Below are 18281 nucleotides of genomic sequence, written 5' to 3'. Positions count from 1 at the left end.
TAGCAAAAGGGCAATCAGATTGATTGATTTTTAGATCGGTTTTATTATGTTTAATTGTGCCAATGACGATTCTTTTAACTTGATATCGAAACACATATCTACTAGGTTTGATAGATAGACATATGTTATTACATTATACTCTATTTTACCTTAGTTTCTTTTTTGTGTGTCCAATCAGTCAAATACCAGTTGGATACAAAAACAAAAATGCTATATTATCTAAACTAATTTAAAATATTCATCACGTCTTTTTATGTACAAATCAATTCAGCAAAGAGGTAACGGATATAGACCCAATGGAATAGTAGGAGTTAGTCAAGTGTGGGATAACTAATGTAACACAACAAAACAGGCTACAACTAGTGACATTGAGACATGTCAATAGGATAAATTATTAACACTCGAATACATGTAAAGTTGATTAAGTCTAGATGGATGAATATGAGATTATTGGTACATTGGCTTTTTTTACCTGTAATCCTGCTTACCTGTCCTTAGTCTGTCGGGTATTGACCACAGGCAAACAGTGTAAGTCAATCGGACAACGTCATAATACCTGTCAATACCACCAGGAGAATTAAAGTTCCACTGGAAAAGGAAAGATCGTCCGATACCGTCGGACCGCTGTAGGTAAAACTTCATGTACTTTAATGATAACAATTGGGCCTGGGAGAACAAGTCTGCAATACATAGGATAAGAACAGAAAACCAGAAACATTGAGTCCGATCTAAAACAGTTACCCGATCTGCTTTCCGATGGACACGGTTGTGTGATTTTACATACTACCGTTGGGAGTTGCTGTTAATGACGATATAGAACTGTTTCTATTACAATAATGCCAATACACCTGGCCGGAGTAAGTATCACAATGTTTGTACAGAGTTAACGAGTGTAAAGAGGAGAAACAACCACACTCAGACGACCAACATTGGAACTCAGACACGGATAAGAATTCACTAATATTTGTTTTATATGAATTGTAAAAATATGACACTTAGAATGATTCTATGTGGAGGATACGAAGACTGACTGGATAAAATACATTAGCAGAAATCATATTTACCTGTGGATATTAATATACTTTAGGGATGGAGGGATCAGAAGACTCGCCCAATACCCAACAACCGAACCAGGTAACTATAACCTTAGCTAGGACATCTTTTATTAGTTATTGATGTAGGCCTTCAGGTATGTGTTATATGTGAACAAATCACTTAGTATTTGTAAACTATATTGTACATTGAAAGTTATCATGAAATTTAAACAAATACACTATGCGGTTCATGTGGCTATTTCTTGTGTAGTTATCGTTCATGTACACAGTTGTGTGTGTAAGTTCAAGAATTTTTCACCTGGACAAATTTTCAGGTGTGTCACAGACTTTCGCTGACAGGTTTAACTGTATGTCAATGTATAAACAGCGGATAGGAAATGCACTATATGTATGGTAACACGTTGAATAATATACATTGCGAAACTTTCAACGTACATAAGTGACAAGAAGACTTTCTTATTTTGTACGTTCGAGCATGTTTGCGTGTGTGATACATCTATGATAATAACTGTGCTTATGTCAATTGATCATATAATCCGACTGAAATTGCATGTAATTGTATTTCTCTAAGTTTTAAGTTTTGCTCGCCAAGGTTAGCAAAATTCAAAACTTCTGAGACTTGTTTTGTAAAATCTCATAGGACATATGTAAACACTCATTTAAGATCCTATATTATTGAATCTAATAATTGAATTGTCCACGATAAACTTGTGCTATTGTTCTATTCCAAATATTCTACTACAAGCCATTCATTTGTTTACACGAATGTTGTTATTTATATATCATTGTTTATGCCACCAAATCAACTATAGATAAAAGTGTGATACAATACCAGGATATATGTAATTATACAATGTCAAAATAGCATTGTAATTTCTAATTGATGTTTATTGTGTGTGCCATCAAGATGTCAAACTTGGTTTTGAAATTGAAGCAATTATAAGTCGACATAACGTGGGACATTTCTTCTGACCTATATCTATTTATGTATGTATAACATACTAATCAAATCCCATAGTGATATGGTGGTATATAGATCGTTTAAATTCCCTTGTCTAACGGTCTAAATCGGGCGTAGAATCGACATTGTGGGATTATTTCTGTCGTCCAGTGCTGTCGACCCCAAGCATTGTTATCCTGACATCGTGTGTTAACAGTAACTAGATATCTGTATGTTATGTATGTAAATATGCCCTGTATGTCATACAGCAAGTGCTGCTGGGGCCAGTGTTTATAAATCACATAAAACATAGCAACGGGAAAGGGGGAAATAATTACACGAATATTCAATTAAAACACAAATAATGTCTACTGGGGTATTCAATATTTAATGTTGATTTTGTGGGTCGGTTTCACTCACCACTGACGGCATTAATACATCCGCAATCGATAGATGGGTGACAATAGGATGGATGTATTGTTTCCAGGTTTACATCATTAGCATTGTTTACGATTGTACACAAAACAACTGCTGTGTTTTGTCCGTTAGGGGTATCAGGTATCGATGTGGGGCTGGGTATGGGGGAGATGTGATGGATAGGATGGCAATCATTCACAGTTTACCTGTATGAGAATGGAATCTGACATCAGGATCATGAAACAATCTTAAGTCTTAACAGTCTTCAGTTCAGACTCAGTCAATCACAGACAACGTTATAAAAAGTTACGCAGGAAAAACTTAAATCTAAGACTGTTTCATCCTCCTGGTATCGCATTGGGGCTGGGGACGGACGAGGGAGAGGACAGAGGAATGACAGGGGGGTGGCGATGTAGTGAGACAGCGACAAATATCTACCTAGGTTTGTTTGATCTGTTACGACTATCATATATCGATCTGTGGTTATGGACTGCGGATGAAGTAGGGAGACATCTTTATAATTATAGATGAGAACATTATATGCATTCATTGCTCCGATGGAAATGCTCTTAAACAAAATAAATCTCGTTTCCGAGCAATTCCACCAGTTGTACAAGACTTCGAGGATAAGTCGTCAGCGAAAATATTCCAATACAAAAAAGTACATGTGGTTTTTGAAAGCCAAAATTAGGAACATAGGAATAAATATTTCCAAACTACAAAAGAAAGAATATCAGAGAAGAAATCGACCAACTCTAAATGTGTTATCATCAATTTTCACGGGACAACACATGGATATACGAGATTCTTCTCTATACGTACCTTACGATATCTTGCTAAACTGCTGGACGAACTCCTCAATGTAATCAACACGTTCTTTGAACGACAACCTCATCTCTACGGGCGATTTCTATGTATCGCAGCTGGTTTTCTTATACGCAATGTTCGAGGAAAATCTAGTTGTGTAAGATCAATTTCTACTTCCATGCATAAATTTCTGGAACACTACCAAGTGTAAAGTATGTTAAACGATCCCAATGCACACAGGGCTAAACTTCTCGTTCATATGCCTCTGTTCTTTAGAATCCTCGCACCGATTCCACCGGGCAAAGTTTTTCAGTTAAACTTTTTTTAACGGGATTCTGAACCGAAATATGTAAGATGTTGCAAGGCTCTAACAGTTGACATTGGACTACGGACGAAAGTTCCAACAGACACAGTCACAAAGTCAAAGGAAACAAAAATGCAGCAATGAGACAAGATTTTAGGGGATGGGAAGTAAGAAAGCTGGAAAGGCCTTCAGAAGACCAGCATATATAAAAGAAAAGATGGACAAGGAAATAAAGAAAAAAACAAAATAGGAATGTATCCAAAGATGATAATGTGAATTGTTTGTGATGCCAGTTTGAAATCCAACCTATCGGTAAATGGAAGATATATTGTAGGCAGATTCATAATGAGAGCAAGACAATTTACCCAGATTTCTCCCCGAATGTTTCGCAAATATTGCAAGACCTGTAATGTTTAATCGGATTTGTACTGTAGACGTCAACTATCAATGCTATACCCCAGGGAAAGTATTTTACTACGAAATACAAAAATATTCGCTTTTTTTTGTAGTATATTTACAAAATATGCTTACGATTATTTAATAATTTGTTAGGTTTTGTCACGGTAACCTTTTTTTACAATTAAAATGAGTTATAAATTCACACAATGACGTTGGTATCATATGCTAAAAGTAGCTATACAATGCCATAAAGATGGCCAACTAAAGCTTCTGAAAATAACCCTTGCGTTCTAAACATCCCGTTTTCACCTGTATGTACATTGCGGGTGGCGTACACGTCAATACAGAAGGGACGGTGCTCCTCCGGAACCCCTGGTACAATCCTTATAGCTATGATGTTTTTTACAGTACCACTTTTTACCCATTTTGATATTTAGTTTTGTTCCAGAATTGCGTGATTCCTGTATGCCATGTTTCTATTAACTAGCATTAGCGTTTCGCTCATTCTTATTTGACACTCCGCACCATTCAAAAAACGGAGTTATCAAATAATGATACTAATTAAAAAAAAGAATAGAAAAGAGTTTGTTCCCGATATATAACCATCTGTCATGCCATTCTCTACCTCTATTGTTTGTCAGAAATTATTGATGATGTCCCACATTCAGACGCGGTGGCATGCATAGGAATGAGGCGACACGACATCCTAAAACTTTCGTCCTCCAAATGTCGAGAGCTTCGCTCGACCATAGCGACATTAGCTCAGCAATATCTGCGTTACGGTGCTAAAACCAATCAGCGTTCCACCTGTGTCCAGTGGACCATGTCATAATACTAGTGAAAATAAGACATTAATATCCCATTCCCAGACCTTGATAGTAAACTTGTATACCGATTACCCTTGACGACAAATTTTATTGTACAACTGGGAAAAGGTGACGCACATTTAGGCAATTATAGTAGCATGAAAAAAGGAGACAATTGAAAGTGTTAAAATGAGTTTGGATCAACTAGAGTGAAAAAATAACCGAGAAACAATAGTTACGTTAATATATGAATATGATGTCTTATTAAGGATTAACCTATTACTTAGCTTAGTTTATGAGATGATACAATATGTAAACCCCAATGGAGCACGAGGTAAATTGCGTAAACGCATCTTGTAGCCATGATTTCAACCCTGACAAAATTGACGGAAAAAGGTGGTCAGTTGTCAACATATGATAAAGATTGAGTTAACAAGGGCAGTTTAGAAAATACCATATTTATTCGATTGAAAAACTGCGTCTCCATTCAGATGTTACATGATATAAGAATGTCAATAACCACACGATACAATAGGAATGACTTTTCAAATGTGACACCAATTATATTACATTAATTTATAACCCTTATAGTGATAGAAACAAGAATATAGTCAATAAATGTATCATACGTCATTGTGTGTGTATTTTCATTTTAATTTTAACAGTTAACACATCACCGACTCATTGTTTATTACACTTTTCGATTTGCGTCTTCAGGACGATATCAGTAACCTTTACCTTCGTGTTTACCAGAATGGAGAAACGACCATAGCGGATAAAGAAGAACGGAGAGAACGAAGAAGACGGAGGAAATCTGAAAGGAGAAAACAGGTAGGGAAGGACCACTGTGGATGTTACTCTTTATTTTTGTCCTAATACAATGTATAATGTATTTCCAGTCGTGATGTATTGTTAGCACATTGAGATCAAATGCTATGCCATTTAAGGCTGACAGTTCCAATGTCACTGCTGGATTTCCTTGATTACCGTGTGACATATTTATGTATGGTCGTTGCTGTCAATGAATGAGAGAAAGCTTAGTGTTCCGCCGCAGTCATGTTTGCACTCGCCAATACAACCACTATTTGTCATAAATTTCCTCTTGTTCAAGTTACTTTAAGCTAAGATAATAATTTAGGAATTAGTACCCTTTTAAATTATTCAAATGTTCTACAATTGAATTAATTTTTCGAGGTGAACATGTTGGTTGCTTGTTTGGAAACATTATGCATAATAACTAGAATTTACTGTGAAAATTAATTAGGATTGGGTTTTATAGTAACATCATGATCTGTTTAGCTGTTGCTTATGTAGATTAGATGTAAAAGTCGAGTGGTTTATAACAGACTTGTTTGTTTTATGCCTTGTATGTGATAACCTCGGTGTATAGTGGTGGTCTGGTAACTCAGCCGTGGGATTCAAACGCTGCCTTTATAATCACACTTTGTACCATTAGCGATCGCATGTTGATAACCGGTCTGGATTTAATTTAAAGAATGAATTATCCATGACTAACTGATGAAGTGAAACTTGTTTATTCAGAATTTTTAGTGTTGTTTATTTCCCCTGATATTGTCTCGATTACAATTCAAATCATTTTTTTTAGAATAGAAATATCTGCGGTAGACGTGAAATTTTACACGAGTGGAATGATCATAGAATATTTCCAAAGCATGCCCTTTTTTCTTTTTTAGATAAATTGGTAACGATGTAACCTATGTATTATACGAAATACTGAGCATCGATCGTGGAAATGACTCTCATGCATATATCATAGGTGTGGTTTACTAATCAAAATCAGCCCTCGCAAAAATTACAACGATGCGCATTTACATCTAACGACATCACGATAAAAAGGAATCTAGGACTATATATATATGTAGATACAATACTGATGACTATAGATTATGTAAGGTTGTGATAGTACTAATATTTATATTGATGGTGTCTTTATCTTCCACATGTGATCCAGCAATCGAATGGACCAGACGAGAACCAATGTCATGATTTTCCCGAGAAACATACAATTGACGTAGAAGAATTAAAAAGAAGGGTGAGTTAAAGAATTTCAATAAAAAAATGACTATTTGATAATTACACGCTTCATTAAACTTATTTAAAGGTTGTTTATTATAAATTACGCAAACTAACATCCTTTAACAGTCAAACATTGTGTCTGTAGAGAGGTTGATGAGCGGGTACAAGAATGAATGTCTTGTTTGCTCATTTGTTGAGATTTTTATGTACAAAAATAGAGTTCGATTTAAATGTTCAATAGCATTGTTTATTTTAGTAATGACGTTTGTAAACGTTAAAACAAAATATCTAGTAATACCGCTGCAATGTCTATGTTAAATCGATAGAATAACAGTCATTTGACTTTTTTTTACCTTTCCACAGACTCAATCTAATGAACAAATCAATAACAAACGAAAAAAAGGTAGACTCAAATAACTTCATCCTGACTTTGAGGGCGTTTTGACCGCTAACCCTGTATATCGGGTACATTTAATGGGTAGCACTTTAAACTAAGACTATAACGGGCCTTTTATGTGCCGATTTATGTAGAATGTCATATAAGGTAAACGATTTAAGAATCAACATAAACACCCGCCTTTGTAATAAAACCCATCAACTTAAATGTTTTAGTATACACAAGTAGTTGTTTTGTAAGACGAGTTTGGTTGGGTGAAATTTGAAAATAAAAACGGTCTTTTTACAACTTGAACCATAAATTGTCGTTCCACCATTCGCACGTGAATTCACAAAGTAACACTAATATATTGAAAATGTGAAATGAAATTGTAGCCCACAATGTTTGGTGATGAATTATGAAAAGCTCTTCTTGATTGGTCATTATGAAAATTGAGCCACATATCACAATTGTAACTTGGAAAAACGCCGAAATTGCATCATGCGTTACGCATGTTTTCTTTAGATAAATGTTTTGTCAAAAGGAAAACGCAAGATAAGATACCTTTGCTACCTATTCTTCTAACCTACCTATTCTTCTAACCTACCTATTCTTCTAACCCTTTGTTTCAGATGTCTGAGGATTCTGCGAAAGCAACAGACAACCATGGTGACGAGGATGATAAACCAAGCTTGTCCCGTCTCCGACGGCGAGAGAGACGGGTGAGAATCTTTCAAGATTTTCCTTCACGAAAAAGGGAGTAAATGTTTGTTGAAGAACATATTTATAACAGATCGTAATATACCTATTATAAACACGTAAAGCACCTTCCACACTGGTGTCTGAAGACAACTTTATTGAATGTTTGCCTCCAACCACTGGTGTAACACACTTATTGCCTATATATAACAACTTTATTGAAGTTTTGCCTCCAAACACTGGTGTAACACACTTATTGCCTATATATAACAACTTTATTGAAGTTTTGCCTCCAAACACTGGTGTAACACACTTATTGCCTATATATAACAACTTTATTGAAGTTTTGCCTCCAAACACTGGTGTAACACACTTATTGCCTATGTATAACAACTATATTAGATTCACGACTTGTTATCACCATATTAATGTTATCGTTAGGTGGTGGGCACAACCAGCAGTATGACAAATGTTGACGTTCGTGGGCGCGAGGCCCCTGTACAAACACTAGTAATAGCATAGCTATATAGACTACATGGCTTTTAAAATAGTAAGCCTGAATGTACAACGTACTAAATATAACTTGGATGTATAAATTGGCACAATTAGACAGCCCCTTCAACGTAATCCGTGTGTATAACACGTCTGGGCATACTATAGGAACATTACGTAGAGGTAATACTCTCCATTGTGTTCATGACCAGTACGGCGGACTATTGCTATTTTACTGGCTTAACGTGTGGCATATAGAAATTACTGCATCAGCTAAGGTCACGCTCTAAATGAAAAAGAAAATGTAGAGGAAAGCACAAAAATAATCCGACATCCGGTATTACACTAAGTAAAATATAAATTTTGTTCTTTCATTTTCAGACCAGTCGAGCGTTTGATACTTTGTCGGAATGTCGGAAAATGTTCCGCCAAGAGATGGCGCTTCTAGGAAGAGAGGTAGAACAGTTCCGATCTATATGTCAAAATCAGGTATGTGAATGCCACAAGTCGGAAGATATATACACACAAAATTATTAAACCATGGGCTGTATCCACACACACAGCTAAAAAGGTAACTCATCTAAATTGTCAAGTTTCCAGCTCATAGCTCAAGTTATAATCCATATTTTAAATTGACCAATCATAAAACTCGTATATAGTCACCATTTAAAATGATTCCAATTACCAATCCCGTTACAAACCATATCACCACTCACCAATACGCTTTTCAACCTTCTTTAAATATAGTATAAATTACTCAATATCATATTACTCCCACCTATATAGACATGTATAGTCCATGAGCGTTTGAAAGGCTAAATTAGGATTAATTTCTATTGTAATAAACCTTCCCATTCAACGGCGTTAGGTAATATGACTTAACTTATCCCTAACATGAGTAATTGTCACACGAAATGCATTCATTAGACAGTGGCATAGGGACAGGGTAAAAAGTTGTAATGTGAGGTCAAACGTATCAAATAATCCTACCACTATTTTTATTTAAAACTACATGTGTAACGTCACGCTACCCCAATTGGAACACTTTTTGAAGATAATTGTGTGCTGGATCCAGATTTTATTCTTGACATCCACAAATAGATGCCTTCAGTTTTAATTTCATACTATGTTTACTTGTCAACAGTATTTATGAATAGAAAGCTTTAAAGCATACCCGGTCCAGTCATGTGTCTCAGCAGGTTTGAGTACCCAAAATGGAACACATCCTAAATATAGTTTGATCAATAAATGCCCAGACATGATAAAAATGTCTAAATGCATTAAAGGATAGTTTAAACATATTTTAGCTTGTTCAAGTCATATTTCTGTCAAAAATATTCCATTCAGCAATTACGTTTCTTGTTTTAAAATATATGGTGTTTTCAGGGTTGTAGCACGACGTCATTTCTCCGAGTTTTTCACAATTTCATTATTTTAATTTTTGAATACAGATAAAAGTCAACTGTAAAGAAAAAGACTATAGAAAGTGTTATAGTTATTATTCATCACCTTAATTTGTGTTCGGGACAATTTGTGTTAGTTTAGACTGTAAACTGATAATTCTGTATCACATGTTTTAAAAGTGTTTCATTTTGGGTGGCGTTCCAATTTCGGTAGCGTCACGCACGTTAGCCAAACTGACATTGGTACGCATTAAACGTACATGTTACTGGCATGTTCTCTATCTGAATCTACTTGTATTTTTGTGACGAGTTTTGATAACAATTTATCAACATTTAACAGAACAAAGCTTTTTTTTTTATTTTGTTATAGTAATACTTTGTTGATTACATATAAGTGTGATATGGTCAGGAATCTGGCATTAGACATCAATCACAGAAAAATGGTAATTTGATAACTTAATTAAGATCATGAGACAGTTTAAAGGTCTACCTCTTCATTATTTTAACGGGTGTACTCCAGAGCATCTGGTACTATTATTCTTTTAGATTTAGATTATGATTTTGGAACAGGATATTATGTAATTAATCGTTCTTTTTATTGTAGAATAGTACGAAATGGCAGAAGCTGTTTTGAGTTAGGGTATCTTAAGGCTGTCAACAAGTCAGAAATAAAGAGATAGAAATCACGACCAAATGTCTCGATGATCGTCCTAGATACCGCTGTACATGTCTCCTAATGAAATCTGATTCTCTGAATATTTTATACTACTTCTTAAGAGAAGTAATTAACTTGAGGATATCATTCAGTCTAGAAAATCAATAATCAGTTTAAAATGTCCAACGAGACCGCCAATCGAAATCACAGTATGTTTGCATTATTTATAATTATATATCATTAAATATATATAAATATGTATCAACAGCTGTAGAGACCTGTAAATTGTCGACATCAACGTTTGAGGCCAGAATTATTAACCTTCGTTCGCGTTTACTCACTCACATGGGGTCACACTCACGCGACCATGACTGTGTTTCCGAAACCAATGTGTAAAACTAAACAGGCGACTGACCTAGAGAGAGTTTCAATAATTGTCATGAAGCAAGCATTTGGACGCGCTCCCTAGAGACGGCATTACGTAATCGTTATCAGAACTCTCAATTCGTAATACTCCCATAGCAAATTAAAAAATCAAACGTCAAAATTGGGCAAATCATAGAGCAAAAGACAATACCAAATATTTTTCTGTAGTGTTCGTTATTTAGCATCAATTTTTGTTTGGCGTATCACCATGCACATTTCCGTCAATTATTACATAACAGTGTTATCGATACGCTGAATAAATAAAACTAGTGTGTTTTATCCGCTTATTTTAATGACTACTGTTTGAATTTGACGACATATCCTATTACCTGGTGTATTGATGCTAAACACACCCGTGTTTTATCAGTCAACCTATCTGTGTGACGAAAAGCATGCCACATGAAACAATCGATACCAAAACAATTAATATTTAATTGTTTCGCTGGTGAACATACAATTAGCTTTACCCAACTCACACTAACAAAGGTACAACATATTTCCAATCCTATCGTTGCAAATGGGACGATATTAAATTATGATGAGTTGGCTGCGTAACAAACACATAAACTATTTTAAACTCGAATTCACGGGCTAATAAAATAAACTGCGTAACAATTCACTATTGAATTGGAAGTATTTGACATGAAGCTCAATAATGATTGATATGCTATGATATACACATAAAAGCACATGATAAAAGCACATGTGCATTATATATATCCATCTCAAAACCATCAAAGCGTAGGCTAAATATTGCTTAGCATTGTCTCCCTTTAAATGGAAAGTGCATGTCTGCGTTCTAGTGTAAAGATGGTCAGTAAATCATACAATCGATAATGATATATGATGCATAGTTAACAAAATCCATGTTTAACTATCCGACTACCAGACTATATAAATATAGATCATTAGCAGTACGTCCGGTCAGTAGGCCGATCGATAAGTCCGCCGGGAGTTAGTCCTATAACGTAAGTGGTCAGATCAACATTAACAGCAGCGTTAATTAACGTGAAGATGGTCAGTCCATTTGCAAAACAACAAACAACCGGTCCTCCGAGGCTCGTCTGTCATGTATCGTAGTTAATACACACAACTACAACACGCACAAGGGAAAACTATAGTACACGTAAATAAAATCAGTGAAACCAAATATCCTGAAACTATAAATGCTTCCATAAATAGCTTAATGCCTACAGTAAAACAATACATTCCAACGCAAACAAAAAACTTTATCCGAAATGACATTAATCGGTCAGACAGACAAGCAGTATTATTTAAGGTTCTAATCCACATAGGGTCATTTTACATCTGCTATTTACCACAGCATCACGCTATGCTAAGCCGATTAGAATGCACTTGAACCCCCAAAAGAAGTCCTGTACAAGTCCCTGTTCATTTGATATTCTTAAGCTTGTTCTAATTATCGTATCCTTGCAACCTAATTATTTCATGTCGCCTGTTTATAAAGGTTTGAGCGTTAATGAATTTAGGTGTCGCTGATAAAGTGAGAACACATAATACTTTCTTCTGTCAGCCTTGTGGATGCCATGTCCTTCGTCTACAAACAGTACGGTTCACTTTGTCCCTTCCAAGCCCATTAAATTTTCGGATTGCCGAAACCACGACTCTTTATTATAGAGCTTGCCTATCAATTCATTGGTTGCATTTTTAAGTTTCCGTCTTTTAATTTTCGAGATAGTTATTGCTGTATGATTTTTTTATGTTTTTTCCGTCTTCATCAGATTTCCAAGTATAAGAGGCTCGTGTTGGAGCACAAAAATCAGCATCAGCATGATAGTGAAGATGGCAACACTTCCGAACATAAAAGGTAGGTCGGTCTGGCATAATGTATCAGTGAAAACTTTGTGGCAAATGTATAATCTCTATACATCTTGCATGTTATTTGCCATTTGCAAAATCATTTATTTTTTTTGTATTTCTATGAATAGAATATTATTACAAATTAGTGTTTAGTATTTTCCCCTTCTGTAAAGCTATTATATAGCCATTCAGAGCCACAAAAAATACGAAGATGGAAAATTCACTAACTTTAAAGACTCATATTTGACCCCGGTGTATTACATCGATATTGTGAAATGACTGATTTGAAAATACCTAGTTTTATGATTTGATGAATGGACTACAAATTGCTTAAACAGTCTGTCAAGGACGACGTCGGCAGAGTCCGGTGATCATGCATGGGAAGATATGTTGTCGATCTTGCAAGTCGACATGGACTTCCTCAGCAGGAAGCAGGCGGTTCTGGACAAAGAACAGCAGATGTTGGACAAAGAGGAGTCTTTGTCCCAACGACAGAAGGAATTAGAGGAATACGAAAAGGAGGTAAATGATACCACATCGCAAAACTTGACATCCATGTTATAGCCTTTTACGACAGAAAAAGAAAGAATTTTGTGTAAAATTAGAGGGTTATCCACTCTCTCCAAGACGAAGGAGCTATATGAATACGAAGAGATAGAAAATGTTTAGTCCCGATCCAAACCCTCGTCATTTTGTGGAGTTAAAGGAAAACCATAAAACGTAGACCTAGTCGAATGGCATGTCAATAAAGAGAGCTTCCGGAGTACATTAGTAAAACAAAGTTTTTTGAGCGGTATCTACCATTACTCGACTACGCACTTTTTGTTTTGTAATAGTTTTTCCAACACCGCGAGCCATGGTATTCAGTACGATACTGAAACAGTTTCAGGGAGAGTATCTTACTTAATACCCTTGGCTAGCGAAGTTGTAGTTTTTTTTAAAAATGATATTTAATAAACTTAGCCAGTCCGTACATTTATATAGTTCATCAGCTTTCAGCATTTTCATATATGTATCACTTCCTGCTAGTTTACTGTGCACAAATGAGTTAAAGCTACATTGGCTAATATGAAACAAACATATAAAAGTGGGTCTTACCTTTCATTGCAATTCATGTGGTTAGAGGACATCCCCATTTTTAGCGAGAATGCAATCAGAATGCGAAAACACGATGCAAATTATCCATTGTATTACGATGTGTAACAAACTTGAAAAGATCATTCAAAATAATTTTGTCACTCGTCTCGGCAGATAAATCCTTATCCAGTACATGTAAGCATTATGAATACAATCTTTTGTCCGACATTTTCTGTAACGAAGACATTTGATCTTTTCTCTGCAGATTAATGAGATAGAAAGGATGCTCGACAGACGCCAGAACTTGTGCAACAAGCGCCAGAGAGATTTGGCTAGTCTGGATGACGTAGGTGTTTTAATCAAAAGATATTGCAAAATACAATCCAGTTGACATGTAACTCCATTTCGTGTACGGTGTATCTGAGAAAATAGGTCTCTATGGTGCAATAAAAGCATCAAGTTAACATCAGTTAAACGTTGTGATATATAAAGCAATGTATTACTGTATCAGAAAGCTCAAGGTTATGACCGTCTTTATGTGCGTTCGTGCAATGCTTCCTTGATGGCAATCCGACAGGCAAACTCTCTTTCATTATCTTTTGGTGTTGCTGACATCATGACACTTAATAGAACGTTTTGGTAAAATCAATACAAAATTTGATCTAAATCTGCATAAACAAATGCTTTGGAACAGTTACCATCATCAAATGGCAGCAGTGCAGTAAGGAAGAAACTGCTAAAAAGTAATCTGTATTTCGTGTTCAATGAAGTGTCATTTAAGGACGTGTCAGATTTTGGCGGGAAGTGATTTTACTAAGGAAACTACGATATCGCTGCCAAGGGGGAGTAAGAGAACTAGCGACTCGGGTGTACTTTCATGAAATCGGCTTAAATAACCCGTTATTAGAATTTCGTGTCACAAGTAAATAGTGAGTAAATCCTGCTTTAACACAGGAGCTGCTAGTGCTGAAGAGCGACATCAACACCACCAAGGACCAGCTGGAGAACAGGGGAATCAATACAGACTCGGCCTCTGAACGTGCCAAACACAACTGGTACGTACCTAACTACTAAACTGTCAACCCTTGGACAGGCGTTATACAAACTGTAATGCGAAAGCCGATATGTGAATTGCTATTAATACTGATACCTGTGGGTTTGAGATTTTATGGTTTAGGTCAATTTCTATGACTACAACTGGTTAGATTCACAAAGCTTAACACTTCCTCCTAAACCCAATATTCAACATAATCTCGCATGTAGAAAACAATCCAATATTTCCCCCAAAATATGTCGTATTCGTTATCGTGTGTACTAGTTTAAGTATTCAAACAAGCGAAGTTACTTTCATTCCATGTAATGTTTTGTTTGTGAATAGTAAATGCTGTGCCAGGGTGTAAGTATAGACATTCGGAAGTAATTATAATTTTAACTCTTCAGATATTGTTCGCTTATGTTAACCTTTTACCTTTTTTCCGAAGTAAAGATTTTTTTTCTCGCTTTTGTAGGGTTCTGTTCATCTTATTCCACGGCATAAACATGTACTGCTATTTTGTGCACTTTCTACATTCTTTATAATTACCTATCTCATGAGTTCAGTTTGAGCGTCAACGATCAGTGGGTAATGCTACACTACCATCAACTTAGAACTTCATTTATGTTACATTAACTTCATTTCATTTTTATTTTGATCAAAATTTCAAGTTTCCAAACAGAAATTTTATCATCGGTACTAGGATACCATTCCAAACATTGCATTTTATTCAGATACGTGAAATGCAATTTGAAGATAGGATTATATTTATTTTGTAGTTATGGTCAGTTCGAATGAGAATCGCGTGCTTATAGTATAGCCAATATTGATAAGCGTTAATTACATTACAAACTCTGCCATGTGGGCATTCTTAAACAAATGGATACAAACAGGTAAAATCTAAAAAGCTTTGCTTATTTTCACATTTTTTGTTATTGCAAGTTTTGTATCATTTTTCGAAAATTTGTGACTAGCATAACGAAATTAAAAATCTCTGCTTCAACATACCGTATTCTTACACATCTATTTTGTTTTCTAATGCATTTAGTATGTCGTTTTTAAGTAAGCACATATACATGTACTGTAAACGTGACTATATTCGAGTGTGCTTAATTTCGCGATTTGTATGTAGAAACATTTTCATGGTGTTATTATCGTGACTGTACACAGGTTAACTTTTTGCAAAATTGTTTCATATATATCAAGTAGTTTGCGTAAAGGATTTTTTTCGCAATAAAAAGTCCAGTCAATCGCGCCACTATCGAGTATTTCTCCTCGCGTAAATGTCCAAGCTTACAGTATTGTATTTGTTGATACATATAATTCTTTTAAATGGATAATTATGGTAACTAAAGAAACGTAACAATCGTGTGTGGAAAAGCAATATCACCACTCAATGTACAATGTATTACATTTTCTTCTTAAACACCAGCTCGACATATCAGTAAGAACTTAAATTATACACAACCACCGAGTTTCATGGAAATATTACTTCAGTTTCCTGACATATTTCTGTAATGTGTTTTCTCATATTTCGTACACGCTGCACGTCATGCTTTCAACGTATTGTTTATTGCCTCACAGGGACATTGTGCGAAAGAACCTTTTTGAAAAGCAGACGTTCTTAGAGAACACAGTACAGAAGTATCGGACGGACCTAGCCACAGCTCAGTCAAACATCACCAGCAAAGACATACTCCTTACCAAACAACAGCAAGAGGTATAAACTATTTATTGATATGAATCATTCTGTCTTGGAATATTACAGTTATCTGCCCTTGTGGGTAAACATTAATTGTGATGCAATTAATTCATGAGTAGAAATCAACTCGTTTTGTCTAAAAGACGTTTGGGCTCGTAAACACAAGACGTTACAATCTACATGAAAGGGCAGATAACTCTTATATGCAAATGCGGAATAAGTATATAACGCGACAGTATTAATGACTGCAACGAATAATAACGAAAACATATTTTTAATGTTATTCATGCATTTATATTAAATATTGTCCATGTTAAAGTCTTCAGTACTGCAAAATACAATAATGTACTACATGTATAACGTATTGGCTAGAAAAAGAACATCAGTTATACCAAAGACCGGACTTTATGTTTAATACCACGTTCTGAGAAATAACCGATTCCGAACAAAACAGAACGTATATAACATACAAATATCACATTTTTCACCCATTAAACAAACAAATTTTAGCACATACACATCAGCAAAAATAAGTTACTCGATAAACAACCGAGAACTATATGAGAGCACTATACATGTATACATTTATATTCACTGAAAAGATTTTCACCGAAACATCCATTTAATTGTATCATAGCCATGAAAATAATGCATTTTGGAAAAGAAAGTTTGAAATAGACGTGTACAGACATGAACATCATGCTACATGTAGTACAAAAATTCTTAAATAACCCAATACAAATATCAATTATACATTAAAATTTGTTGAATAGTGTAGCACAAATTTCTTACGTGAGCATGAGAGTATGAAAATTAATTAGAAATTTTATTACTTGTATTGCTATTTGATGTTCCAGATTGCCGATTTACGGGACGAGATCGAAAAGAAAAATGTTAAAATGCATCAGCTAGAGACCCAATTGACTTTTACACTGGAAGAGGCGAGATCTCTAGAGAAGAAATTCCATCAAATATTACTCCAGAGTGAATCTTCAATTATCATAAACAATCATCTGGACTCATCAAGCCCGTCAACAAGTCCACAAAAACGCCCGTTAAAACGAGAATCGTCGAGATCGCTGTTACGTTCCCAGAGCTCCACAGAAGACATGAAGGTGAACAATAGGACTGTAAGACATCATCCTAACTCTACACAGAACAACAACGACACGAACCAGGAGGTTAGGTCCGCAATCCTCAACGGCAAAAGTGCTTCGTGTGTTGTCATGTAGTACTGACAAATTCTTCAAAACTAGACAATTCGCCAAATCGCAGAGCAACTTAAAGAGCATTTTCACACTTTGACAATAGTGATATTGATTTGGCCGATGAAATCTACTCGGTTCTAAATTTTATAATCACCAAAGTTTTCAACTTTTCATGATTTTTTTGTTTGTTCAAGAATTAACTGAAAAATGTTGAACTCGAGAAAATATCATTTGTTATGGCTTTCTTTATGGCATATTATTGGCAAGATTCTAGGATTGTAATGTTAGATGACTGTGATTTTACGGACTGGTGATTTTAAGACACCATTGGCGGTACCTATCGCTAACAGAGACATATGCATATGATTTAGTCCAATGAAAGTGCCTGTTTTGGTAGCTTCCAGCAAATTGTTGAACGGTATTTCGTTATTGTTAAGGGCATTGGGTAATGTTATTCTTAATTTTGATATATGCACTGCTAAGAGAGAAGAAAGCGAGAGGAAGGGAGAGTGAGAGAGAGAGCGGGAGAGTGTGTGTAGCTAGAGTTTAAGAAAGAGAGCACATGTACAATGAGAACTGTGTCACTAATAAATAAATGTTACGCATAAGTCAAAAATATTGTCT

At 35.3% G+C, this 18281-nt stretch overlaps 1 protein-coding gene across 2 annotated transcripts; it reads left to right on the top strand.

The window, feature by feature from the left end:
* Positions 1–503: 503 nt before the first annotated feature.
* On the top strand, positions 504–18273 carry LOC138318162 (trichohyalin-like). Of its 2 annotated transcripts, XM_069260308.1 has the most exons (12): positions 504–1134; positions 5482–5559; positions 6701–6781; positions 7774–7863; positions 8714–8821; positions 12559–12644; positions 12976–13159; positions 13980–14060; positions 14669–14769; positions 15093–15110; positions 16332–16467; positions 17307–18273. In XM_069260308.1, the coding sequence occupies exons 1-12, from the start codon at positions 1090–1092 to the stop codon at positions 17679–17681; spliced, it is 1383 nt and encodes a 460-aa protein (XP_069116409.1). In that variant the 5' UTR covers positions 504–1089; the 3' UTR covers positions 17682–18273. The 2 variants fall into 2 exon arrangements, with proteins under 2 accessions (XP_069116409.1, XP_069116410.1); XM_069260309.1 differs by lacking the exon at positions 15093–15110 and having other exon boundaries at positions 506–1134.
* Positions 18274–18281: the final 8 nt, after the last annotated feature.

This window comes from Argopecten irradians, chromosome 3 (assembly GCF_041381155.1).
Source record: "Argopecten irradians isolate NY chromosome 3, Ai_NY, whole genome shotgun sequence".
Taxonomy (NCBI): domain Eukaryota; kingdom Metazoa; phylum Mollusca; class Bivalvia; order Pectinida; family Pectinidae; genus Argopecten; species Argopecten irradians.
This window is presented reverse-complemented; position numbering and strand designations above follow the sequence as displayed.